The sequence below is a fragment of the Wyeomyia smithii genome, chromosome 1 (assembly GCF_029784165.1).
Source record: "Wyeomyia smithii strain HCP4-BCI-WySm-NY-G18 chromosome 1, ASM2978416v1, whole genome shotgun sequence".
Taxonomy (NCBI): domain Eukaryota; kingdom Metazoa; phylum Arthropoda; class Insecta; order Diptera; family Culicidae; genus Wyeomyia; species Wyeomyia smithii.
In genome coordinates this window covers 25,418,590-25,445,244 of record NC_073694.1, presented here as the reverse complement: position 1 = coordinate 25,445,244, position 26,655 = coordinate 25,418,590, and the positions used below count along the sequence as shown (strand labels likewise).

The 26,655-nt window shown below is 35.0% G+C and overlaps 1 protein-coding gene across 10 annotated transcripts in view; it reads left to right on the top strand.

The window, feature by feature from the left end:
• Window positions 1–26,655, top strand: part of LOC129718514 (blood vessel epicardial substance) — a 209,129-nt gene that overhangs the window by 160,103 nt on the left and 22,371 nt on the right. For all 10 annotated transcript variants that reach the window (XR_008727133.1, XR_008727215.1, XR_008727361.1 and 7 more), the window contains one exon: window positions 5,885–6,042. Coding sequence is in view for 2 of the 10 variants with exons in the window: in XM_055671847.1 (XP_055527822.1) it covers window positions 5,885–6,042 (158 nt within the window). In the remaining 8 variants the exon portion in view is untranslated. The remainder of the gene's footprint in view (window positions 1–5,884; window positions 6,043–26,655) is intronic.

Below are 26,655 nucleotides of genomic sequence, written 5' to 3'. Positions count from 1 at the left end.
AATTTTTCAAGTTGAACAGTCTCATTTTGCGTCATAGCTGAAAATGAAAAGAAGCTGTTTAAGAACCATAAATTCTTATACAAAATATAACAGGTATAAAAACGGCGATTTATACTCTTAGTATTAAAAACAACGACAAAAGTAGTACATCAAAATTCTATAACAAATTTGTAAAATGACCCAATTCAAAGAAAACAAATCACTGTCATTATAAATTTAATACGTTTACATCGGAAGATTTATTAATTTTGTTGGATACCTTGAGACGCCCTTATTCCGTGAGGCTCCTTATTCCGTGTACTACGTATCAAAATGTAAAATATTCAAATACCGGAAAATTTCAAAATGTATGTTTGATGATGACTTTCTGTATTGAGTAAAATATTTTTTCGAAATTCATGCATAGGGTTTTTTTCACATTGTGATACGAAATGCACGGGATAAGAAACCGCACGGAATTATGGCGCCTCACAATTTGTAAATATTTGTAGTTTTGCATAAACTGAAAATAAATAATAATGGAAACATTGAGCGATAAAAGACCATATGCTGGTGCTGTAAAATGGTATTCTTTAACTGGCACCAATGGGCTGGCATGAAACAAAATAATTTCACCCGAATCACATTTGCATAGATGCTTTTGAACAGTTTTATGTTTCACAAACACATGCATTTTGCTAGGTAAAAAATAAACAACCTTTTTTTTCAAGAAATGCGATTGATTGTTAAAACCGCATACTCTGTAATTGTAAAACGGCAGTAGTCCTAATTTCACTTTAACACGGCTTTGGTTCTAGTTTTCTCAGCAATATGAAGATAAAATATGTATGATTTTTTTTCTAAATTGTTTGTCAACTGATTTTGTGGTTAAACAATAAACGCTACGACTAGCAAGCTGGTTTTGTTCAGATTCGAAGGCGCAGAGCAAAACAGCTTGATATTAGTTCTTATGATTTTTTCATTGTTAGCTTTAGTTCAATGTAATCAACTTGTGCTTATAAACAAGCTCACTATTGACTATGGTATTGGAAACGTCGTCGTGAACAGGGATGCCAGGTTATTTTTTCCAATAACTTCACTTCTCTTCCAACCCAAGATGGCTCGTTAAAACCAGAGTCTATGTGTGTATAGAGTCCCGCAAAGAGAAAATCTATCGTTTCGGCAACACAGTTTTTGTGCCGTTTGTTGCCAAAAACTATACAGTTCTGTTTTTCACCATGCATAAGCGAATATCATTTTTTTAAATTATTCACAAGGTACACAGTTTTGAAAGATTACACCGGTGATGTTTTGTTAAATTTAAGTGAACCAGTGTACAGGTTCAATGTTGGATTAAAATGTGTAAGTAAAACTTCGGAAAAAACACATATTCTTCATTACGCTCAATTACAACACTTTTCATCCACTCCTAACATTATCACCTTGTTTATTTACATTGCTCGATTGGTGCCCTCGTTTGACACTGATTTGGTTCCTTTGGTTTCATCTTTGCGGGACTCTTATTATAAACATAGACTCTGCTCAGAGAGAGAGAAAGAGATAAGCGATGGAAAAACCGCCAATATGGCAACTAGGTTTAACATGTCAGAGGTGCCGGGTTTCTTCTCAAAGTGCAATGTTGACTAACTTTTTCGACTCGTATAACTGATTGTGACGGTGGAAGTCCTGGGGTGATGCTGCGCATTTCGTTTCGAGTAACTCGAACAAAACTAAATGATTGCTGGTGGGCGTTACGTTTCGTTTTTCTTGTTTTTTTTTCGACTTTGCGGGTTAGATGAGCCGAAGGATAAATGACAATGACAGCTCCTTTTGAGCTTAAAGCAAAACTGGCAGTATGTGACGTACTCGAAAATAGTGAAAATCGCTCGAATCAAGCTGCGCAATGCCAACCCTGGTGAATAATAAAGTGCATCACAAAAACCGTGAAAGTGTTAAATTTTATGTTCATGTTTAATTTTATATACTTTCAACATATTTGATTTTTGTTTTGTTTACCAAACAAAAGGTTTGTGAGCCACCAGTTAAAAATCACTGTGATAAAGCGATTTTGGAGCATTCCCAATTCATTGCTTAGCGAAAACGTGTAAAAATGAATATATCCTTTATTGTTCCTGATTGCAATACCTTTCAATGTGTAACCTTTCTTGTTCGTTTGGCTCGGATTTTGACATGTTCGTTTGGCTCACGATATTCTCTTCGCATATCTCTTCCTCTAAGTATTGCTAGTTTTCCCTGTCCCGTTAAATTATGCGTCACTTAAAAATTTGTTTCCATCTGCTGGTTTCTGAAGATCTACGACGTGACTCAAAATCACGTATTGTTCAAATATTTTTCCTTACAAGCACGGACATATTTCAAACACTATACTGTTCATAAGACATATACAATTACAACAACATACAGTATACACAACAACATATACGAGGGATGCGTTTGAAATTTGCATGGGATCGCGTAAAAAGACTATTTTAAATTGCAAATTTAACGAAGAAAACCGTCTTCAGATGTTTGAACCTCGTTTCAATATGATTTTGGTCAATTTAAGGACCAAAATTCAACCTAGTAAATTTTCAGTTTACAACAAAAATTGTGTTTTTTTGGAAACAGATTTATGATTACCTTTGGTCTTAAACGGAAAACGTGATTGAAATGAATTCGAACTTGTAATGTTTTTGTTTCGGAGTAATTAAGAAAAGCGACCCGCGTAGAAAAAAGTGTAAAAAAAACTTTACTGTAGTTGCAAACATTGTTTAAAATAAATGGCATCTCTGCTCACTACAATTCAGTCCGCAGGTCTATACATATAGTGTCTATAATAGAAAACTGTCATTCTGAGACCTGAGTAGAAACCAAAAAGCAATAATATTATCAATAACTCTTGTGTCAAAGTCAGGTAATGTTCGTTATCAATATTAGTTTGGTTGGCGGATTGCTCCTAAAAGTAAAATATCATGATATTCACATACAGCATTGTAAAATACGTGAATTGATTGAACTAATCCTAAACCTTCATTTTAACGCAAAACTAGAAGACAACACAACACTCGAAACAATAAGGAAACCTGTGACCGATATATGAACATACCTTTTGGAGATATACAGCTCGGATTTGGCTGTTTTTCGGACAGAAAGCTTGGAGTCCAGAATTCATCCCTTGGAAGTAGCATTAACATAGTGTTTTGGAATACAAGTAACGCTAATTCAGTTGTTATTCGGCATCCATCTGATTCTGTGACGATTAAATCGACTTTTTTCCGAAAGCAATTGTTCCTGGGAAAAATAACAATATTTAGAAAATTAATTTCCATTAATGGGACGGTATTCACATAGCGCTTTTATACAAATATCCAGTTGTAAACTGAGTATCTTCCATTGCACGTCAATGGAGTTAATTAATTTTACGATACAGTATTTGTGTATGAGCGCTGCATTAGTACCGCTAAAGTTTCTATAACTTAGCTTGCTCAAGTAAACTTAAAACATCTGGTAATGCTGGAATAGCCAATCGTACATTGCGTGATGAACCGCATATTTTAAAAATTGTGTATTCCATGATGATTCTAACCATAAGCAATAACTTTTTCCTTAAACTATAGGTAATGCGTGTTTTATAAAAAGATATTGTTCGTTTTCGCGGAAAACCGTAATAGGCGTGCTATCTATAAAATCATCAATGTTTCTAATAATTGTTTCATAGTGAGAATTATCCAAAATGTTCACAATATAACATGTTAACACTAGTATTTTAATTTTTTTTCCGTTACCGATTGAATTATTACTTCCACCTTTGAACGACCTACACAGAATGAGCTCACTAGCACACGATTTTCAGCAAGCTATTTCGTCTCTTCCTTGATTTAAATTTTCACTGTCGATGTAAATTCACATGAATGAACACAACATATTCGTACATGCATGTACCATGGTTCATCTAGACGATGAACTTTACAGATGCTTTGTAAGTTTACATCACTTACCGTGTAAAGTTACATGTTTCGAAATGATCCTGTAATGTGCATCAATTACGATGTAAAATTGTGTATGTAATTCACTTTATGTGCTTGATTCCTTTGTATGTTTCCAATTAATGTCAGTTTTAAATTTCATTTTTTGGAACTGTGTAATACATAGCTTTACACGTGAAAACCGACTATCGGATGAAAAATCCGCACCAGTTTTGATAAGATAGGCCCGAATGTTGCTCGACGTCGTAACACAAATGACACAAGCAAACCCACTTTGGGAGGTCAGTAATTTGTCAATGTTCTTTAATCCATCATTGCTCGGAAGGTTCCGAAGCGCCGCCAACCGCATTTACGATCTGTGAAATATTTTGTCCACATTCCATTAGCATAACTAATAAGCTCCGTCACGTCGTGAAACCCATTTCGTGGGAAAGCTTTTTTACTCTGGCTTTTATAATTATTTAATATTTAACCGCTTAAACATCTCCACTCGATCATCCCAGCACGATACCGGTTTCAAGAGTCGACGGGGGATGGATCAGTTTCCTACCCAGAAAGGCCAGCTGGAGGAATTCAATTTTGTATCCTCGCTTCGCACACTTTAATTAAACCCCCATCGACTCCCAATTACCTTTGGGCTTCAACACTACACGGCCATGGTCTGTCGTCCATGTGGACTGTCAATGGAGACTGCAAGCCTAGAGTACTGGACCCGTCCTGAGGAGTTGGCCATCAAAGTGGCAAAGTGTTAATTAAATTCGTTACGATACGGGTTTCGGTCCGTGGGTGGGCAGTCGGCCGAAATGCTCACGCTGATGGTGCTTCACCTGAATGGGCCTTCTGTGCTCGAGTTGCTTCACGAGACTGGCCGGCGTGAATCACGATAGTTTCAATCGATAATAGGATGATTTCCATCTGGGTGAAATTAGATGTGGTATCGGAGCATGGGAGTTCACAGCTGACTAATAATGGGCTTAAGGATGAAATGCCATAAAAATGTTTTATCTAAGCCATTTAAAGTTATGTTTACTCTTCATCTTGTGTGTATTTATGGTCATTTGCAGTTTGACTTAGAAAGGTCATACTTTGGTTCAGAAGCTTCTGCTTCATATTTTTCAGAATTAAAAATTTACAGAATTTGAAAAAAAATGTTTAAATCGACATAATTTAACAAACAATTTTCTTAAATTGCAATTTGCCTTATATAACTGAACACTCCGATTACGTAGGTTAGCTCAATTCGTTTCCACTGTTTTCTGCAGACGGAGCAGTCAACAAAATAATCTGTTGATAAAATTTTCATATTGAACCCACAGCAAGATAACAACAGTTATTGTCTATTGGATCTCATTACAAGCAGCACGACGTCACTGCGTGGTCGCTGCACTTGACAACTTTGTGATAAAAATTTTACCACACTCGTAACGTGACATTCCTAGTGACGATCTCCGCCACGTGGTCCTGTCTGTATTCCGTTCCGACTATTGTATTGCGCGTTAAGAGCAAACAAAAAGCAAGCAAAATAGAAACACTGACTAACGCTTTGACGTCTTCAATTGGTTCGTACTGCGTACGCGATGTTGTGTGTATGCGGGCAGAAAAAAACCGTGCCTTCTAAAAGCGAACAACTCACTCATCTTCGCACCCACAACCAAGATGTACCTACTCTGGCGATGACGTCTGCCAGCGTAAAATTTACCTTTCTGAAAAAAAACATCAATTGTCTATTGCCATCACATGTTCCACCCCCACACGCCACGGTCGTCATATGCGCGCCTAGAGACAATCATCGCATCGGCCTGGTTCGGTCTATCAATGGGCTGAAAAACATGTTTTTCGCTTCACCCTATTGACCGAGCGAATTAAGGACAACCAATATTAACCGGATTCTCTTTTCTTCCTCTCTCTCTGTAACGCAGGTGTATGTGGCCCTCTTCAAACCGTTGAGGGTGTCCCGGCATCAGTTCAAGAAGGTGCTGAACTGCATGAAACTGGTCCGGTCGCTCAAGTACCAGGAGATCTACGCACAGGAGAAGGTCACCAAGGTGGACAGTCTGTCGCTGGTGCTGTCGGGGAAGTGAGTATGATTATTCTGCACCGTGACTTTGTTAGACTAACTGTGACTCTGCGCAATTCTTGGATAACCCACCATAAAAAACAGGTGGTGATTTATTGCGAATTCATTCCATCATGCTGCTTCAAGACGAATTCTGCTGGATCCATTCAAGAATCAGCATTTTTATGATTGGTTTTTTCGGATGTTTTCAATATGCACAAAAAAAAAAAACAAAGCGATCAGGGGCGGCTGCGTGTCAACATGTTTTCAACTTGTTGCATAATGTGATCAAAATATGGAAAAAACGCTTTTGGTTGCCACTCACGAAAGCAATTCTTGTTGAATCATGCGTAGAAGTGTTAATTTTTCCCAATTGACAAAGTTTCTATATAGGACGCGTGAACTAAAAAACAGTTGCAAAAATTCGGTCCAAAAAATTGTTAACCCAAGGAGTGCAAACTAGCCGATTAAATCCTAACTTTGTTATCTATTTATGAATATTACAGTTTTTCTTTTATCCAAAATAATTTTTGGATTCATTGTTGTACTCTGTTTTAGCTCTTTTTCCTCCATTTCAAACAAAAAATGCCTTTTTAGTTTTCACATATTCTGTTCTGCTTTTTTTTCTTCACCTAAGCGTTCTGTTCTGCTCTTTAATAACATTTCTCACAATTTTTTTTTTATTGGAATGTTTTTTTTTTTGTTGGTTTTATTCAACACTTTGCTGCTCATAAGTGTTTCTTTTTCATATTTTTTTTCATTTCTGCTGATTCTCTTTTTAAGCAGTCTTCTTTCTTTAATTCTGTTCGCCTCTTTAAGATCTTTTTTGCATTTTTTATTAAATGCTTTTTGTCGCTGTCTTTACGGGTATTTACACAGTTCCATGATTTTGTTTCTTTTTTTTATGTTTTTTCTTTATTCAGCTGTTTTAAAACCCATACTTATCCGATGTTTGCTTATGCTATCGTTTTCGTGAACATTTTCACTAGACTCATTCAACGTTTAATATTTTTTTTGTATCAAGTATTGATCATTTTTCCAATTGTGTTGAACTACTTTGTCATTAATTTTCTATTTTATTATGGCCGATACTGTGTTCTTTATTTATATATTTCATTCTATTCTAACATGGCAATTTGTTTCATTCAAAATGTATTGCAAATTATAACACTGTCTGTCTTTTTTTCCTCTTTAACGTTTTTTTAAAATTTTCTCAGTGGTTCATTGAAAATTCTGACGTTGTTCTTTTTATTCGTCTTTCTGTTTATTTTCCTACAATACTTACCAGACTGATTCCTTTTTTTGTTTGTCATTTTCTTATTTTTTCCTTCGTTTTACATTAATTCTACTAGATATATTTTTAGTTTAGATATTTAATTTTGGTTTATTTGTTCTCAGTTTTCATATTTTCCAAAATTTAAAAATAACTCTATGCTCTTGTAAAACGTGTAGATTTTGTTCCATAATTTTTATTTCTTATGCATCTTTTTTGGAATATTGTTCTTTTCTTAACGTCTTGGTTTATTCACTTGTTTCAATCATTTCAAACATTTAGATAAATTTTTCATCCATTGCACACTGGGCCAGAAATGGAATCTAGCGGAACGAAATTAATAGCGCTCTTATGGTTTGACCAATCGGTTTCCGATCTTCTACAAAGTTTCTTGGTATAGTTAGGGCGTCCTTTTGGATGTTTGAATTGGTTCAGAATTTAGCCGCTACGGTGGCGTTGCGATGCTAACTTCTTTCCCTTACGCGCTAGAGCTTTGCGGTATTCCACAAAGTTGTAGATTTCTAAATTCCATGAAACTTTACAGTGTATACAAAATTTCTAACTCTTTAAGTTTCAGAGATCTACGAGTTTTTATAAATTTTGTCTGAATTTCACGTTTTATTGTAATATTTTTATGAGTTCACTCGAATTATTTTTTAAAATTTTTTTCTCGATAGAAATTGAATAATTACGTCGTTTTCTTCCGAGTACAGAAGTTTTTGAAGTACTCAAGTGAAAATATTATACAAAATTTGAAAAAAATAAATAATTTTGTGAAGTAGATATCTCAGCGGGTAGCAAGTATTAGTAAACCATGATTTTTAGCTTATTTGTACTTTGACCAAAAATTCATATTTTTCATTTTAACTCTTTCCTATGATTTTCTATATGTTTATGATCTTTCATGATGAAAAAATCACGCGATTCTATTGGATTTAAATTTTTGCTGAAGATCGTAACACGCTATATTCAGAAATAACAAAGTTATTTGATAAAGTCAGAAGTTTCATGCAAAAGATTTTTTCATTGAAAAACAAAAAGACTCTATTAGACAATGATTTTCTATTTTTTTTTTTTTTTTTGGAAGTAGAATAGACGTGCTTTCAGAACATCAAAAAGTTATCTGCGTATTTTTGCATACGGCTGAGTAATTTAAAGTTAAACTAACCCTTGAAAAACCGTATTTGGTTGAATAACTCTTTTATTTTGAAACATAGCAAGATCAAATGTTCACCAAAAATGTGATTTGAGTGAACTTTGCATGTAAAACTTTTTATATCTTTTTTAACATAAGAGATATAAATCCAAGACCTTCGACAAAGTTGGTAGTTAAACCATTTGCCACAACTTTTTCAAAGACACTAGCTATCTATCTCACTGTCCTGAAAAAATAAATAAATAAATTTTTGAATTAATCACTGGATCGTAAAAGATGCACAATAAAATACATAGGAAGTTTTCCCAATAAAGTATATCACTAAAATCAAATTTGAAAACGCTATTAATTTTGCGCACGAAATAGCATAATAAAACACTGTGGCACTGGTGACATGAGGTCTATCAAAAAGGATATATTTGTGTCTAAATGATTGAAAGTAGTGAAAAAATGAGAAAACCACTTTGGTTAGTTTATATTGATGGACCCCTCGGGCACAAATCGGTTAAACGGTTTTTACAAAAATTGATTTTTGAGCAATTCTTGAACTTTTTATTGATTTACTTCTCTTGAATTTGTCATTGAACCCCCTGCAACCAACACATCGTTTTAAAGAGGAATGATAGAGCTTTCATTTAAAGTAGAAAAAAATTGGCCGCCATCTTGGATCTCCCCGCCACACAGTGGTTTAAAACACGAAAAACGTGATCGTCAGCCTTTTGAGTATGAAAATGTCATTTAAATGCTAGAGTGTATTAGACAAAGTTTTTGTAGATCTTAAGCGGCATCTTTTGATGCAAATAAACTTTTGAATAATCCACCTAAAAGTGAGATAAAATTTTTATTGTTTTATTTATTTATCAGATCAAAACAAAGTCTTCAGCAAAGTTGTAGACAATCTTATGTAGAAAAACTTTGCTGAAGACATTTTGGTTCTATCTCTTCAAAATCAATCACATACAGGTAGTTTTATACATTCTTGATGTTTATAAAAATCGAAAAATACCAAACAGCCTTTTCTGATGTGATTTTAGAGGCCTACTATGTTCTAGGCATTTTTTTAATTTAAAAAATATATTATTCTGCCGAACATACCTTGGCCAAATTCTCAACTTTTTCATAGGGTTTAGGAGATTTTAGATAAAAAAATGCACTTTTTCAAACTAAAATTTCTCGAAAAGCTACAAAAAGCTGCAAAAATAACAGTCTTCACTCGAAAGATGGGGATTAGTACTAGCTTCCCCAGGTGGTTTCACTAGTTTCTTGCATTAAAGGAAAACAAACAGAAAGACGAACATAAAAACAAAGTCTGAACTTTAATTGAAGCACGAAAATTAAAAAAAAAACGATAAATAGAAAAAAAGACAGATAGTGTAATAATTTGCAAAACATTTTGAATGACAAAATTGCAGTAAAAAGGTTAGAATAGAATAAAATGAATACAAAGAATAAAGAAACGACCATAATGAAATTGAAAATGAACGAAAAAGTAATTTAGTATATTTAGAAAAAGGAATGATAGTTTATAAGAAAAAAAATCCTAGAACGTTTACCTAGAATACCTATTTAGGTATAGTGAAAATGTTAACACATATGATAGTATAAACGAACATCGAAAACATATGGGTTCATGAACTAGTGAATAAAATTTAAAATGAAAATTGAACATAAAAACTCATGAGGAGCTTATTTCAGCAGTCGTAGAAAAGGAAAAATAATAACAAAAATAATAACAATAAAGAACAACAAACGGAATAAAACCATTAAAAAGAATTCTAGTCATAAACATTGTAAAAAATACAATTACAGAGAAGGATAAAAGGTGTAAAAATTCAGAAAAGATATTTTCTGTTAAAATTGAAGAACGAACGACAGCTTGATTAGACTATCCACATGTTATGATTGCAACATATAATTTACCATTAGCTTAATATTTATCGATTCTCATCATAGATATTTATCTTTATTTGTTCTTCTTTTTTTTTATTTTCTTTGAATTTCTTGCATCATCATTTTTATTTGATTCTCTGTGCTTTTTTGTAAATATCCAATAATTATTTGGTGATTTAATTTACTTCTCTTTATAACTTCAATCGGTTCCTACAAAAGGATTGAAAAAATTAAAAACTATACAAAAATATGAAAAATTTACAAACATGAAAAATGAAAGCTTTTCTTTACGAATAATTTAACAGTTTTTTCCTGATTTTGTTTTATGTGATTATCATACAGTTTCTTTTTAGCTGTTGTTTCTTTACTGTATTTTAATTTCATCTTGTTTTTCTTTGCGATTCATGGGTTTTATTTTAGCTTTTTTACAGCTTTTCTAACTTTCTATGAATATTCCAACCAATTTTTATTTACTTTTTATGCTTTGGTTTGTCATATTTTATTCCTTTGCCTCTTTTGTAATTTTTAATTAAATTTTCTGCTATTTTGGATACTACTTACTCTCTTTTTCCTGTACCTCCAGCCTATTTGTATTTATCTCTCATCTCATTCGTTATTTCTCATGTCAGTTTATTCGTGAATTTTATTCAATACATTTGTTTCGAATTTTTGCTCTGGTTTGATATTTTTCAATTTTTAATTTAGCCCGTTTACTATTTTACTTCTGCTACAACCTATTTATCGTATTGGTCATTATTTAGTTTTTGAAGAGTCTCCTCAGAGATTTTTCGTTACGTAACGCTGATCTTACTTCCTCCCTTCCCTGTGTAACAAATCGTTACGCTCCCCCCTATGAGCGTTACGTAATTTTTGGAAGCTGCCTTACTGGCTGAATGTTGATATTCTTAAATCGGCCAACACAGCAAGTCGTCACCAGTCAGAACAGCTTGGTGACGACACTGTCGATCTCAACAATGCTAGCAGGGATGTATAGACGGTATTCTCGCGTGAAAAAACTCACTGCAAGCAATCGCATTTGACTGTCACCGAAAATTTGTTTGGGCGAACCTTGAAGCTCTCGGTAACAGTTGAATGCGGGTTCAAGTCCCGTCGGGATGCCGTATACTTTTCCAAATCTGTATCATATTTCCAGTTTGCTTATTTTTCGCTTCCCCTGCTGCACACATTGTCTGCTTAATTTTGCATAACATAAATGTTACATAAATGTGGTTTCGATTTGGTCCGGAAGAAGACAACCAACGGCCCGGACGTTTCATCCGGGTATTGCTTGAATCTAGTGTCCTGCTGTGACTCTGTTCAGGAACGCTGCTCGAGACCAAAGAATACTTGCCCAGGCTAACAAGATAGTCTCTCGTCTACGCCTATTGTGTTAACACAAATCGCGACTCCCTTGGGAACGAATTAAACGATTTTAAAATACAATATCGCAGCCAACCTGTAGCAGGTCTGATACTAACAAAAAACTAGCTCACAATGAAAAAAAAAACCGGTGATAAACAAAACCGATTAAGATACATGAAAGTGATAAGAAAATGTTAAATATTTCATAGTGTATAAAGGGTAAAATAAGTATGAAATAAACTAAGGCTGCGCAAAAACCTGGAAAACAGACATAAAAAAATTAGAAGGGAAATTATCACAAAAAACACACCGAAATATGTCAATCAACGAATAAACAATAATTTATTAATCAACAGTAATATTAAAAAAAAAAAAGGAAGCACAAAAAATTTGAAATTAATTCGGAAAGGTCCAATATCAACTACTTGACACTAAAGTCGCTTTTTATGCGTTACGTTCTAGTTTCTTATTTCTTCAAATAGTTAAACCAGAGAGTAGGCTACATTTACAAAATCATATTCCCGAATATTAACTGCTCTTATTTGTTATTTGTTTTTTCTTTTTTGCTGATTTTGATCTTAATTTGCGGATAGAAATAACTCTGTTTTCAGCATTTTTCGACATTTAGATAACATTACCAACTCATTTTTTGTGCCGATTTCGATTTTTTCTCCTAGAAATCAAGATAGTTTTTCATTATATTTTGTTAGCTTTAGTTTGTCTTTTTTTGACTTTTAATCCCTTAATTTCAAACAATTGAAAATATTTACGTTTTCCAAATTTTCAACTCGATTATTTTACTTCTTGTTGTTATTCATTTTTGCTTATTTTTTCCGATTTTTTAACTGTTTTTAAAATATTGTTCAACCCTACGACTCATCATACTTTCAGAGTTGATTTTGTTTATGTTCTGTCGATATTTCCCTTAATTTCACAATTTGGTATTAAGTTTTAACAAACAATATCTCCATTTGTAACCTATGTTTTTTTTTTTCATTGTTCTACTATTCTTATTTCTCTGTTGACATTCCATTTGTTTTGGCGATTTTTTATTGTTTTCGATAGAGATTAAGATCTTTCCGTAGTTCTTTGTAGGTATTTCTTTTTGTTTACTCTTTGGTTGAATTTGTAAAGCTATAATTATGTTTTTTGTTATTTTTTTTTTTAATGTTTTGTTATTGTTTTATTTACGCTTTATTTTTGTATATTTTTACAATTCCAGTGCTCTAATTGGTTTTATCAATGCCTTTTTTATGTCATTTCTCTTCTCGTTAATCATTCGTTAGGTTTTATCAATATTTGGTTTATTAGCTGAGAATATAGAATATCAACTGAGGCATTGAAATAAAGTAGAGGAAATGTCTGAAAAGCCATATTTGTGATAGTAAAAACTATTCCAAAACTCAATGAGCAGCGGAATGAAACACACTGAAGTCGCTTTTTACGCGGGGGATACGTGCCGCGTAAAAAAAAACCGCGTGAAAAACCGCGTAAATTCCGGAATCCGCGTAAAAAAACCATCGTTAATTTTGCGTTCCGAGTGAAGGGAAACCGAAATCCGGGCAAAAAAATACCGCGTAAATTCCGGAATCCGCGTAAAAAAACCCGCGTAAATTCTGGAATCCGCGTAAAAAAAAATCGTAAATTCCGGAACCCGCGTAAAAAAAAACGCGTAAAAAGCGACCTTAGTGTATTTGGAAAACAGTGTAATATTTTATCATTATGTATTTCAAAATTGAATAGGTAATTAATAGATGAAAAAATATTTAATTATTTGCGATGATCATTTGAATTTCTTTTTTTCGACATGAAGAATCATTATAAAGCGAATTAAATGTAATCTGAATTGTAATGAAACTAACATAAAATCGCAACATAATACAACCTTCAGAATCGGTAATTGGCATTCAATTTTTATTACCTGTTTTTTTTTTGTTTTCCAATATATTTTCCTAATTTAGAACCTCGTCTTGTCTTTCGTTTGCTTACAAATTTTCACCCTTTCTCTTCATTTCACCTGCAATTGTAGTTTTTTTTTAGACTTTTTATATTTGTTCGTCATATTTTAATTGTTGTTTTTGTCTACAATTGGGTGTTACTTGAAATAAGAAAATACCCATTTTGTATTTTTTTGTCATATTTGTCTAGTTTTGTTTTTTTGTTATCACAAACTTATAAAGTGCTAAGCCTATTTTTATTTTTATTATATCTTTTGTTTTCATGATTTCATGATATCATGAAAAATTTACTCGATTTCTCTTTTTAAAATTTTCCTTGTGGATTCGTTAATTCGAATTATTCGGCCATTTATCATCTATTGATGAATGAAGATGGTATACTTGTATTGGAATCAGAACCAGAATAAAAAATCGCTAACAAGCTCACAAATTTTACAAAAGTTATAAAAAAAATTAGAGAACATGATACCAAACAAAAAACATGTGAAAGAAATGTTTTCAGACTTGACAAAACATGACCATTGAGCATATTTGAGTGAAAAATCGAAATTAGGAAAAAAACAGCTGACAAAAACTTGTCTAGAATGTTGAAAATGGCTTATAAAGTAGGTACTGTATATTGAAATATCTGTAGAAAATTAACAAAATAAATACTATTGGATATTTGAGCAAGCTTTTTTACAAAGTCTAGTAAGAAACATTGAACTGTATTCAATATTTGAATATATAAGAAAGGTAATCAAGCGGTTCTCATATCAAACAAAGTAAACCAAATGAATCACGGTGCTTCTTCCTGTCTTTTGCAGTAAATGTTGGCGATATCACACAATCGTGAATTGTTTTTTTTTTTTTTCGTCAGCACTGCAAGGTAATCAATCAAATTGAGAAAGTAAAAAAGAAAATCATAGAATAGCAACGAATCTAAGAAAACTTATCAAGCTTTAAGCACACCAACCAGCAAGAACTAAGTTTTCGCAATTCTATTTTTCACCTTTTTATCATATCGACATCGCAGCATTAGATAGCAGAAGCAGTTTGCTAAGTATAAGAACAATCAAACCAAATTATAGAAAGCTTCTATTTATACACATGTTCTAATAGAAAAAGTAATCTCTGCCATTTCTTTTACTGGAAAAAAGCAGTTGTCAGAACGAAGATATCAAAACTACGTGGAACTACGTGAATCACGGTACATCACTCAGTCCGCTGCACTTCTTATTGAGTCAATTTTCGGCAATTTCGCGGAACCGTAAATCAATTAACCATTACGTCATGGCGAGCGCACGTCGTAGGTAAACTGTTTGCTTTTTTCTTCTTCCATTTACTTGCCAACAACTACGTTATCGAAAGCGGGAAAAATTCACCTGGTGGAATCAAATACCTACCATTCCGTTGCCGCGAGGACCGGTGTCAATGATGTATGATGCAATTGTAGCGGTGCCACGTTTGGTCATATTGGTTTCAGATTTTATTGATAAAAAATTAGGCAGCTGATTAGGCAGAAGACAGGTAAAGCTTGAGCTGTTGTCCGAGGGGGGAATCGTTCGGCTGAAAAATTTCCGCTCCTAAATAGGTCATAAAATTTGTTTATCAAATTCGCACCCTCTGACGGCATTTTTTTTAATCAAGCTCTCGGGGTCGGCCACAGTAAGCAACTAACAAACAATTGAGTTGTTGACCAGATGGAGGACGTACGGAATGCGACACTAGACTAAAGTACAGCACATAAATTACCACTAGACTCAGGAGAGAAGCGCATAAATTTCGCAGACCAATCATCGCAACGTAACGGGAGAAGTTTTTTTTTGTGAACTGGATTTTGGTGGGTTCTGTTGCCAGGACCGCGCGCGCTCGCTATCGGTGTCATCATAAATCATCCCAGCTCAAACGACAAGCCAAATTTTGCGGTCAGTTAGTCAAACTTTCGCACAATTGGAGCAATCAGGTAACCCCGCACTCGCTCCCGGGATAGCCTTGTCTACAAATTGTGACTTACACGTAAGTGCTTATCAGTTTGCTGTCAGTTAACTGATAGCGGAATTTCAATACCATATTTGACAACCTTTTGTGTGTTTTTTTTTTTTTTAGTATACACACACGTGAATCCGAACGGACACAACCGGTTTACGTTCGCTTGCTGGTGGTCGTCGATTCCGTCCGATTTGAGTTTGTTTTGTTTACTTTCGATTTTATGGCCCGCGCAGGACCGGCTTGGCGCAGGTCAGTGTCTCGTGGGGTTTCTCCCGCGTGTGGTGCACCGAGATGGCGGTTTCGTGTTGGTTTTGTGTGTACGTCGCTCCTCATGTATGCTGTTGTTGCTGCTGATCGCGATTCCCGTGAGCGCGCTTTTGTCGCGGCTGTTTCTTTTATTTACCCGCTAAGTAAGTGCAGTTGGACAGGTCCATTAGTCAGTCAGTCAATGCGGTCGGGGCGCGAATGATGAGAGTGGGTTAATGACTTGCTACTCCTGATTTGACAAGGTAACGAAGCTGCACAAAAGGTTGATTTTATTCTTAGCAAGCAAATGTTATCTTTCTTTTGTGGTTATGTTGCGGAATTTAAGACGAAGATCAGCGAACAGATGGATACTGAAAGTGTTGAGAATGAAGTGAGAAGAATTTTCCCACGTTTAGTGAAGGAGAGTTCACACAACTCAGGAAATTCTATTTTCTTTACCTCTCTCGGAGTTTACGCTCTTCAGTGAGCAAAGCATCCTCACATGCTCCGTGCGCATCAGCATATGTTTTTTATCATCCCACTTTTTGCACCAGAGCATTATAAAATGGTTTACTCCCAAGGTTGTCACTACTAGTAGGTATTGCCGATTCACTACTAAATCTTACTAGCACTGTTATTTTGGTCACAGACCAGAGTCGAAAATTGAATATTTTCTTTCTAGGAAATCATCGAAAATCAGTATATAAGTTTTCATTCCGTCCCGAACGCTCGACGAAAACGGACGCATTAAGTGATTGTCTCGCTTTAAAATCGCTACTGTGTGAAGAAGAAAAAAAGCATTGCTTACTCGGTCGTGTTTCAAAGAGTGCGAAGTGCGGTGTAAAGACAAACTGATAATCCAGGATGACCATCCTGCTATTGTGTTATAGCTGTGTCGCTGCGAAGCTGCCCGTTCCAGCACCGAAAGACTCGGCCATTGTGCTATTGAAGACGACAAAAAAGAGGTACGTGATTCTTTGCCACTGTACTGTTGCGCTAGTTTGAGCGCAATGGATGTGGATCCCTTAGCCCCCGATCCCCCGTCTCCAAACCCACCCGACCCTGACCCTCCTGTTCACCCCCCCCCCTCTGTCCCTGCTTTAGTCACTCCTCGTCCCAGGCTTTACCCAGACGGATCAACGGATCCACTGGTTCTCTACATGAGGCCCAAACCAGGAGGAAAATCACTGAACACGTTACAAATCGCGAAAGATCTGACGTCACGATACAAGGCCGTGACCGAAATCGCAAAAGTCAGACCAAACAAGCTCCGTGTCGTGGTCAATGATCTGGATCAGGCCAACGATATAGCTCGCTCTGAGCTCTTTACACGCGAGTATCGCGTGTATGTACCTGCACGAGACGTGGAGATCGACGGTGTAATAACCGATTCGAGTCTGACTGTTGAGTGTATTCTGGGAAGCGGCGTCGGCTGCTTCAAAAAATCCACTACCGAGGCGAAAGTATTGGATGTTAAGCAATTACGGTCCATGTCGCTCGTCTCCGGTAAAAAAGTATACACTCCGTCAGACTCGTTTCGCGTTACGTTTGCCGGATCTGCACTCCCTAGCCACGTTTCTATCAACCAGGTTCGTCTGCCTGTGCGTTTGTATGTGCCACGTGTTATGAATTGCACCCATTGCAAGCAGTTAGGCCATACAGCTGCCTACTGCTGCAATAAGGCACGGTGTGGCAAGTGTGGGGAGACTCATGCGGAAGATTCCTGCAGTGTAAGCGCTGAAAAGTGTATTCACTGCGGGGAAAATCTGCATGAGCTTTCCGCATGCCCGGTGTACATGCAACGCAGAGATAAAATTAAACGGTCTCTTAAGGAGCGCTCAAAGCGTTCTTACGCTGAGATTCTTAAGAAGACCGTGACCACTTCTACCATAACATCGAACCCCTTTGATCTGTTGGCTTCAGATGAAACCGACTCTGACGAACCACTAGAGGGAACTTCTTTTGCCTGTCTTGGGGAGTCTAGGAAGAGGAAAAATCTTTCCTCTCCTAAGCTTCCCAGGAAAGGACCTAAGGTTTCTCAAGATGGAATGAATAATACGAACAAATCTAAAAGTGCTGCGGAAAAGCCGAAGCAAACTCCTCCTGGGCTTGCAAATTTAAAGTCCCAGAAGGAGTTCCCAGCACTTCCTGGAACATCTAAAACCCCAGTTGTTCCTTTTGCACACCCAGATAATCAAATAAACTCTGGATTGGTGAATTTTTCTAACATCGTGGACTGGATTTTTAAAAACTTCAATATACCTGATCCAATTAAAAATTTCCTCACAGTACTTCTCCCAACAGTTAGATCATTTTTGAAGCAGTTGACTGCCCAATGGCCCCTCCTTGCTGCGATTGTATTCTTCGATGCCTAATTCATCTGCGTATATGAAGGATCCTATCTCTGTCTTACAGTGGAATTGTAGAAGTATTTTACCAAAAATTGATTCATTTAAAGTTTTGATAAATAAAAACAAATGCGATGCATTTTCCCTTTGTGAAACTTGGCTTACTTCAAATATTGATCTCAACTTCCATGATTTTAATATTATTCGCCTTGATCGAGACACCCCATATGGAGGAGTACTTCTAGGGATTAAAAAGTGCTATTCTTTATATCGTATTAACCTCCCCTCGATTCCAGGCATCGAAGTTGTCGCATGTCAAATGACAATACAAGGTAAAGAGCTTTGTATTGCCTCAATACATATTCCTCCCAGAGCACAGGTTGGGCAACGGCTGCTCTTTGATTTAATAGAACTTCTTCCCTCGCCACGTTTGATTTTGGGAGACTTCAACTCTAACTGCTCCTCTTTAATCTATAACCTTTGCGATGACTTCGACAGGACTATTTTGAACAACGGTGAAATGACACGTATCCCGAAACCTCCAGCGCGCCCAAGCGCTTTGGATCTATCCTTATGTTCGACGTCGCTACGGTCGGATTGCACATGGAAGGTAATCCTCGATCCTCACGGTAGCGACCATTTGCCTATTCTTATTTCAATTACTAACGGTTCAACTCGCATGCGACCAATTGACATTCCGTATGACCTCACACGGAATGTCGATTGGAAGTTATACGAGGAAATGATTTCAAAAGCGGTCGAGTCGATTCAACATCATCCACCACTTGAAGAATACAACCTCCTCGCGGGCTTGATTCTCGACGCCGCGTTGCAAGCCCAAACGAAGAAATATCCCGGCGTAACGATCAAAGTGCGGCCTCCAACTCCGTGGTGGGACAAAGAGTGCTTCGATGTCTACATGCAAAGATCCGACGCGTTTTTGGCCTTCCAGAAGGGAGGTATACCTGGCGACTATTTACGGTATTCGGAGCTTGATACCAAGCTTAAAGGCTTGTCTAAAGCAAAGAAACGCGGATATTGGCGTCGGTTCGTAAACGAGACATCGAGGGAGACATCAATGAGCACTCTTTGGAACACAGCCCGAAGAATGCGGAATCGCGTAACGGTCAACGAAAGCGAGGAGTCTTCAAGTAGGTGGATATTTGATTTTGCCAGGAAAGTATGTCCGGACTCTGTTCCTGCGCAAAACTTTGTTCGCGATACGTCTCCGGGCCACGACGCGATAAAATCACCTTTTACGATGGCAGAATTTTCAGTTGCCCTCCTGTCCTGTAACAATAACGCGCCTGGGTTAGATAGAATCAAATTCAACTTGTTGAAGAATCTACCCGGCAATGCCAAGAGGCGCTTGTTGAACTTGTTCAATAAGTTCCTGGATCAAAACATTGTACCGCAGGATTGGAGGCAAGTGAAGGTGATCGCCATCCAAAAACCGGGGAAACCAGCTTCTGATCACAACTCTTATAGGCCGATTGCAATGCTATCCTGTATCCGGAAATTGATGGAAAAAATGATACTCCGTCGTTTAGACCATTGGGTCGAATCAAATGCTCTACTATCAGATACTCAGTTTGGCTTCCGCCGAGCCAAAGGGACGAATGATTGTCTTGCGTTGCTTTCAACAGATATTCAGCTGGCGTATGCTCGTAAAGAACAAATGGCGTCTGCGTTCTTGGACATTAAGGGGGCTTTTGATTCCGTTTCGATTGACATTCTTTCGGGTAAACTTCACCGACAAGGATTTTCTCCAATTTTGAACAATTTTTTGCACAATTTGTTGTCCGAAAAGCACATGCATTTTACGCATGGCGAATTGGCAACTTTTCGGATTAGCTACATGGGTCTTCCCCAGGGCTCATGTTGAAGCCCCCTTCTTTACAATTTTTATGTAAATGACATCGACGAATGTCTGGCAAATTCATGCACGATAAGACAACTTGCCGACGACAGCGTGGTCTCTGTTACAGGAGCCAAAGCTGCCGATTTGCAAGGACCATTGCAAGATACCTTGGACAATTTGTCTGCTTGGGCTCTACAGCTAGGTATCGAATTCTCTCCGGAGAAGACTGAGATAGTAGTTTTTTCTAGGAAGCATGAACCTGCTCAGCTCCAACCACAATTAATGGGTAAAACGATCTCTCAGGTTTTGGTGCGTAAGTATCTTGGTATCTGGTTCGAATCTAAGGGCACCTGGGGTTGCCATGTTAGGTATCTGATGAAGAAAAGTCAGCAAAGAGTAAATTTTCTTCGTACAATAACCGGATCATGGTGTGGAGCCCACCCAGGAGACCTTATAAGGCTTTACCAAACAACGATATTGTCTGTAATTGAGTACGGGTGTTTCTGCTTCCGCTCCGCAGCAAACACACATTTGATCAAACTGGAGCGAATACAATATCGTTGTTTGCGTATCGCCTTAGGTTGCGTGCAATCGACCCATACGATGAGTTTGGAGGTCTTAGCCGGAGTTCTACCGTTGCAAAACCGCTTCTGGAGCCTGTCTTCTCGTAATCTTAACAAATGTGAGGTCTTGAACCGTCCTGTGATTGAAAATTTTGAAAGGTTAATCGAACTCAATTCTCAAACCCGTTTTATGACATTGTATTTCAATCACATGTCCCAAAATATTAACCCTTCTTCGAATATTCCAAATCGTGTCGACTTATCAAATACTTCTGATTCTACTGTGTTTTTCGATACATCCATGATAGAAGAAACTCGTGGAATCCCGGATCATTTACGCGTGCAGCAGATCCCCAAAATTTTTTCCAATAAATATCGAAACATCAACTGCGACAATATGTTCTACACTGACGGATCACTTCTCGATGGGTCCACTGGCTTCGGTATCTTCAATAACAATTTAACCGTCTCCCATAAGCTCGATAATCCTGCTTCTGTTTACGTCGCAGAATTAGCTGCTATTCAGTATACCCTAGGGATTATCGAAAAAATGCCCAAGGACCATTATTTCATCTTTACGGACAGTCTCAGTTCCATTGAGGCTCTCCGATCGATGAAAGATGTTAAGCACTCTCCGTATTTCCTGGGGAAAATACGGGAACATTTGAGTGCTTTATCCGAAAAATCGTATCCGATTATCTTAGCGTGGGTCCCTTCTCACTGCTCGATACCGGGCAATGAGAAAGCGGACTCTTTGGCTAAGGTGGGCGCATCAAACGGTGAAATTTATGAAAGACCAATTGCTTTTAATGAATTTTTCGCATTTGTACGTGAGAACACGATCATCAGTTGGCAGAAATCTTGGACCAGAGGGGAACTGGGAAGGTGGTTATATTCCATTATACCCAAGGTATCGACGAATCCGTGGTTCAAGGGGTTGGATGTAGGTCGAGATTTCATTTGCGTGATGTCTCGGCTTATGTCCAATCACTATAGATTTGATGCGCACTTCCGTCGTATTGGGCTCGGAGAAAGTGGTATCTGTGCCTGTGGTGAAGGTTATAACGACATAGAGCACGTTGTTTGGTCATGCCCTGTACACCGTGACGCCAGGTCTAAATTTATAACTTCCCTCCGGGCCGAGGGTAGAGAACCGGCTGTCCCTGTTCGTGATGTCTTGGCGAGTCGCGACCTACCCTACATGACCCTTATATACATTTTCCTGAAATCCATCCATGCCCAAGTCTAGTCCCATTCCTTTCCACCCACATTCAACAAAACGGCAAGAACACGTCGTAGACCTCGATTTTGGAACCAGCAATTGAACCCCACGAACTCGCCAGGAAAACCCGAGGCCTTTCTTTATATCTTGGCTCAGCGGCACACACCATATGGCAACTTGAACACCAGCGAACAACAACAACGAACCAAAACCAGCAACTAGACCCCGCACAATACCCTCAGAACCCGAGGATTTGAAGCCCCTGTCCCAGCTCATGACATCGTGGCTTAGCAGAACAAATCCATACATGCTGCATATTCATTCGATGATCATCAGACTACAAAACACTGATGGAATAATACATGCTAGTTTTAAGATAGACTTAATTTCAGCTCGTAGTCGGCAGCGAGGATAAAAAATTTGCTTATAGATTTTAAGTCATCCGATATAATTGGCGCCGTTAAACATTGAATTGTATTTGTGCCGTGTCAAACAAATGATTTGTGAAGAAAAAAAAAAGTATATAAGTTTTAATTTTCCGCGTTTTTTTTTTTGTTGATAAACAAAATTTTTCATTGATTGGTGACCAAATATTATTTTATATTATTATTGTAATATTATCAAGGTTTACCACCTTTTCACTCCTTTATCAAATTTTGTTAGTTAATAATTTTGCTTACCAGTAGTATTCTGTCATTTTTAGGGTGCTCATTATTCTCATTTTTTTTTTCATCAGTAAAATAATAAATGAATAAAATAAATCAAGCTTGGTAAATTTATTGGGATGAACTTTTTTCTGTTCACCGAAAGTGTAATTTTAAACAAAATCAAATGTTGTCATTGTAGTTTCTTTCTTCGTGATTTTGGTTTTTTACATCAATCTTTTACCATTTTCTGGTGGAAAAAACGTTATTTGCTTTTGTCAAATTTCTTGCTTCGATTTTTCCAAGTTTTTGTCAATTTTTTCATTTTTGTAACGAATTTTTCTATTCTATTCTGTTTTTCAGATTTATTGTTTATCATTCGTTATTATTTTCAGTTTTGATTGATTTGGGCAATTTTGCTGTGATTCGAACTTTACTTGTTTCGCCTATATTATATTTTTCATAGCATCAATAATTTAATGTTATATTTCTTTCCAGTTTTCTATCACTGCCGTTAACCTAACAAAATCATATCTAGAAAATTGCCTTTTAGCTGTGTTCTGTAATGGCTCTTTGTTTTCATTTAAACCAGATAAATCCGGTGTACCTCAAGTTTCTTTTTCTTTTAGCTTCATCAATGATTTGATAAATCTCTTCCGTTACTATAGTACCCCTCTCCATAGTAACCTAATTGGTTGCTCTTATTCATTATCAAAATTGATTTTATATCAATTTGAATCCGACGTGTTAAATATGTTGAAAACTTTTGAAATTTGGTAAATTTTTTAAAAGATTTTGAAAATAATCGACAATTGTAAAAGAAATTAAATATGTTCAAATAGGGGAATCGCTTTTATATTCATCTTAACACTTATATTAATCTCATTGCCTTTTTTTTGTCTATTTTACCGTCAAGTTTTACTGTTTTTTTTTCGGAGTAAATGTAATTGTAATTTTACCTCTCGATTCAGTCGAGTTCAGTCGAAAGTTTTACTTCGAAGAAAAATAGTGAGATTTAACGGTAAATTAGACAAATCAGAGCGATAAGATGAATTTAGGTGTTGAGATAAATATTGAAGCGGTTTCCCAAGTCAAACACATTCAATAGCATTTGAAATGCTAGAAAGTGTCGAAAACCTCGATATAATGAAAATTGCAAAAAATAGTCAAAAATTCCAAAAAACGAAAAACATTATAGAAAAGTATCATAAATGTATTAAAAAACCGAAAATGTTGAAAAGTGTCAGAGAATTTTAAGGCGAAGATGGTAAAACATGCCAAAAACGCTAGGAAGCGTCAGAAGTGTTTGAAAGTGCCGGAAGCAACAAAGAATAATGATCTATTCAAATAAAAATGCAGTCCGGTCTGTCTGTCTGTCTGATCCATATAGGCTCGAAAACTCCCGAACCGATCGACGTGAAAATTTGTATGTAGGGGTTTTTGGTGCCGATAAAGGTTCCTATGATAGTTTGAGACCCCTCCCTCTTCTGGAAGGCAGGGGTCCCATACAAATGAAACATAAATTTCTGCACAACTCAAGAGCAAACCAAGCAAATGAAACCGAATTTGGCATGTGGATGTTTTAAGGGGTAACTAATATGTCCATGGTTCGACGCCCCTCCCTTGTCTGGAAGGGAGGGGTTCCATACATATGAAACAAATTTCTGCACATTTAGAGAACTAACCGAGTAAATGGAACCAAATTTAGCATGTGAATAAAGCATAAAGAATAAAGAATAAAGAATAAAGAATAAAGAATAAAGAATAAAGAATAAAGAATAAAGAATAAAGAATAAAGAATAAAGAATAAAGAATAAAGAATAAAGAATAAAGAATAAAGAATAAAGAATAAAGAATAAAGAATAAAGAATAAAGAATAAAGAATAAAGAATAAAGAATAAAGAATAAAGAATAAAGAATAAAGAATAAAGAATAAAGAATAAAGAATAAAGAATAAAGAATAAAGAATAAAGAATAAAGAATAAAGAATAAAGAATAAAGAATAAAGAATAAAGAATGAAGAATAAAGAATAAAGAATAAAGAATAAAGTATAAAGAATAAAGAATAAAGAATGAAGAATAAAGAACAAAAAATAAAGAATAAAGAATAAAGAGTAAAGAGTAAAGAGTAAAGAGTAAAGAGTAAAGAGTAAAGAGTAAAGAGTAAAGAGTAAAGAGTAAAGAGTAAAGAGTAAAGAGTAAAGAGTAAAGAGTTAAGAGTAAAGAATAAAGAGTAAAGAATAAAGAGTAAAGAGTAAAGAGTTAAGAGTAAAGAGTAAAGAGTAAAGAGTAAAGAGTAAAGAGTAAAGAGTAAAGAGTAAAGAGTAAAGAATAAAGAGTAAACAGTAAAAAGTAAAGAGTAAAGAGTAAAGAGTAAAGAGTAAAGAATAAAGAGTAAACAGTAAAGAGTAAAGAGTAAAGAGTGAAGAGTAAAGAGTAAAGAGTAAAGAGTAAAGAGTAAAGAGTAAAGAGTGAAGAGTAAAGAGTAAAGAGTAAAGAGTAAAGAGTAAAGAGTAAAGAATAAAGAGTAAAGAGTAAAGAGTAAAGAGTAAAGAGTAATGAGTAAAGAGTAAAGAGTAAAGAGTAAAGAGTAAAGAGTAAAGAGTGAAGAGTGAAGAGTAAAGAGTAAAGAGTGAAGAGTAAAGAGTAAAGAGTAAAGAATAAAGAATAAAGAATAAAGAATAAAGAATATAAAGAATAAAAGATATAAAAAGAATGAAAAGAATAAAAAGAATAAAAAAATAATAAGAATAAAAAGAAATAAAATAATTAAAATATTACAAAGAAGAAAAAGAATAAAAAGACTAAAAAGAATTAAAAAAATAAAAAAATAATAAGAATGAAAAGAATTAAAATAATACAAAGAATAAAAAGAATAAAAAGAATTAAAATAATAAAAAGAATGAAAAGAATAAAAAAATAAAAAGAATAAAAAGAATGAAAAGAATAAAAAAGGAGTAAAAAGAATGAAAAGAATAAAAAGAAAAACAGAATAAAAAGAACAAAAAGAATAAAAAGAATAAAAAGAATAAAAAAAATAAAAAGAACAAAAAGAATGAAAAGAATAAAAAGAATAAAAAGAATAAAAAGAATAAAAAGAATAAATAGGATAAATAAAACGAAAAGAAAAAGAAGAATAGAAAGAATAAAAAGAATTAAAGGAATAAAAAGAATAAAAAGAATGAAAAGAACTAAGAGAATTAAAAGAATAAAAAGACTAGAAAAAATAAAAAGATTGAAAAGAATTAAAAGAATTAGAAGAATTAAAAGAATTAAAAGAATAGAGAGAATAAAAAGAATAAAAAGAATTCAAAGAATACAAAAAATACAAAGAATAGAAAGAATAGCAAGAATAAAAAAATTGAAACAATAAAAAGAATACAAAGAATAGAAAGAATAGAAAGAATAAAGAAATAAAAACATTAAAAAGAATAAAAGGAATAAAAAGAATAGAAAGGAATTGAAAGAATAGATGGAATAGAAAGAATAGAAAGAATAGAAAGAATAAAATGAATAAAAAGAATAAAAAGAATGAAAAGAATGAAAAGAATAAAAAGGATAAAAAGAATAAAAAGAATAGAAAGAATAAAAAGAATAAAAAGAATAAAAAGAATAAAAAGAATAAAAAGAATAGATAGAATAGAAAGAATAGAAAGAATAAAAAAATTAAAAAAGAATAAAAAGAATAAAAAAGATAAAGAATAAAGAATGAAGAAAAAATAACAAAGAATGGAGGATAAAGAACGAAGGAAAAAGAATAAAGAATAGAGGATAAAGAATAAAGGATAAAGAATATAGAACAAATAACAAAGAACAAAGAGCAAAGAACAAAGAATTTATTCTTTATTGAAATGAATGATGAAAAAATAATAAAAAATAGAGGATAAAGAATCTAGAATTAAGAATTAGTAATAAAGAATTAGGAATTAAGAATTGGGAAATAGGAATTAAAAATTTAGAATTAAGTATTAAGAATAAAGAATTGGGAATGAGGAATAACGAATAATTAATAACGAATAAGGAATCAATAATAAGGAATAAGGAATTAGGAATAAAGAGTAACGAATAAGGAATAAGGAATAAAGAATGATGAATGAGGAATAAAGAATAAGGAATAAAGAATAAGGAATAAAGAATAAG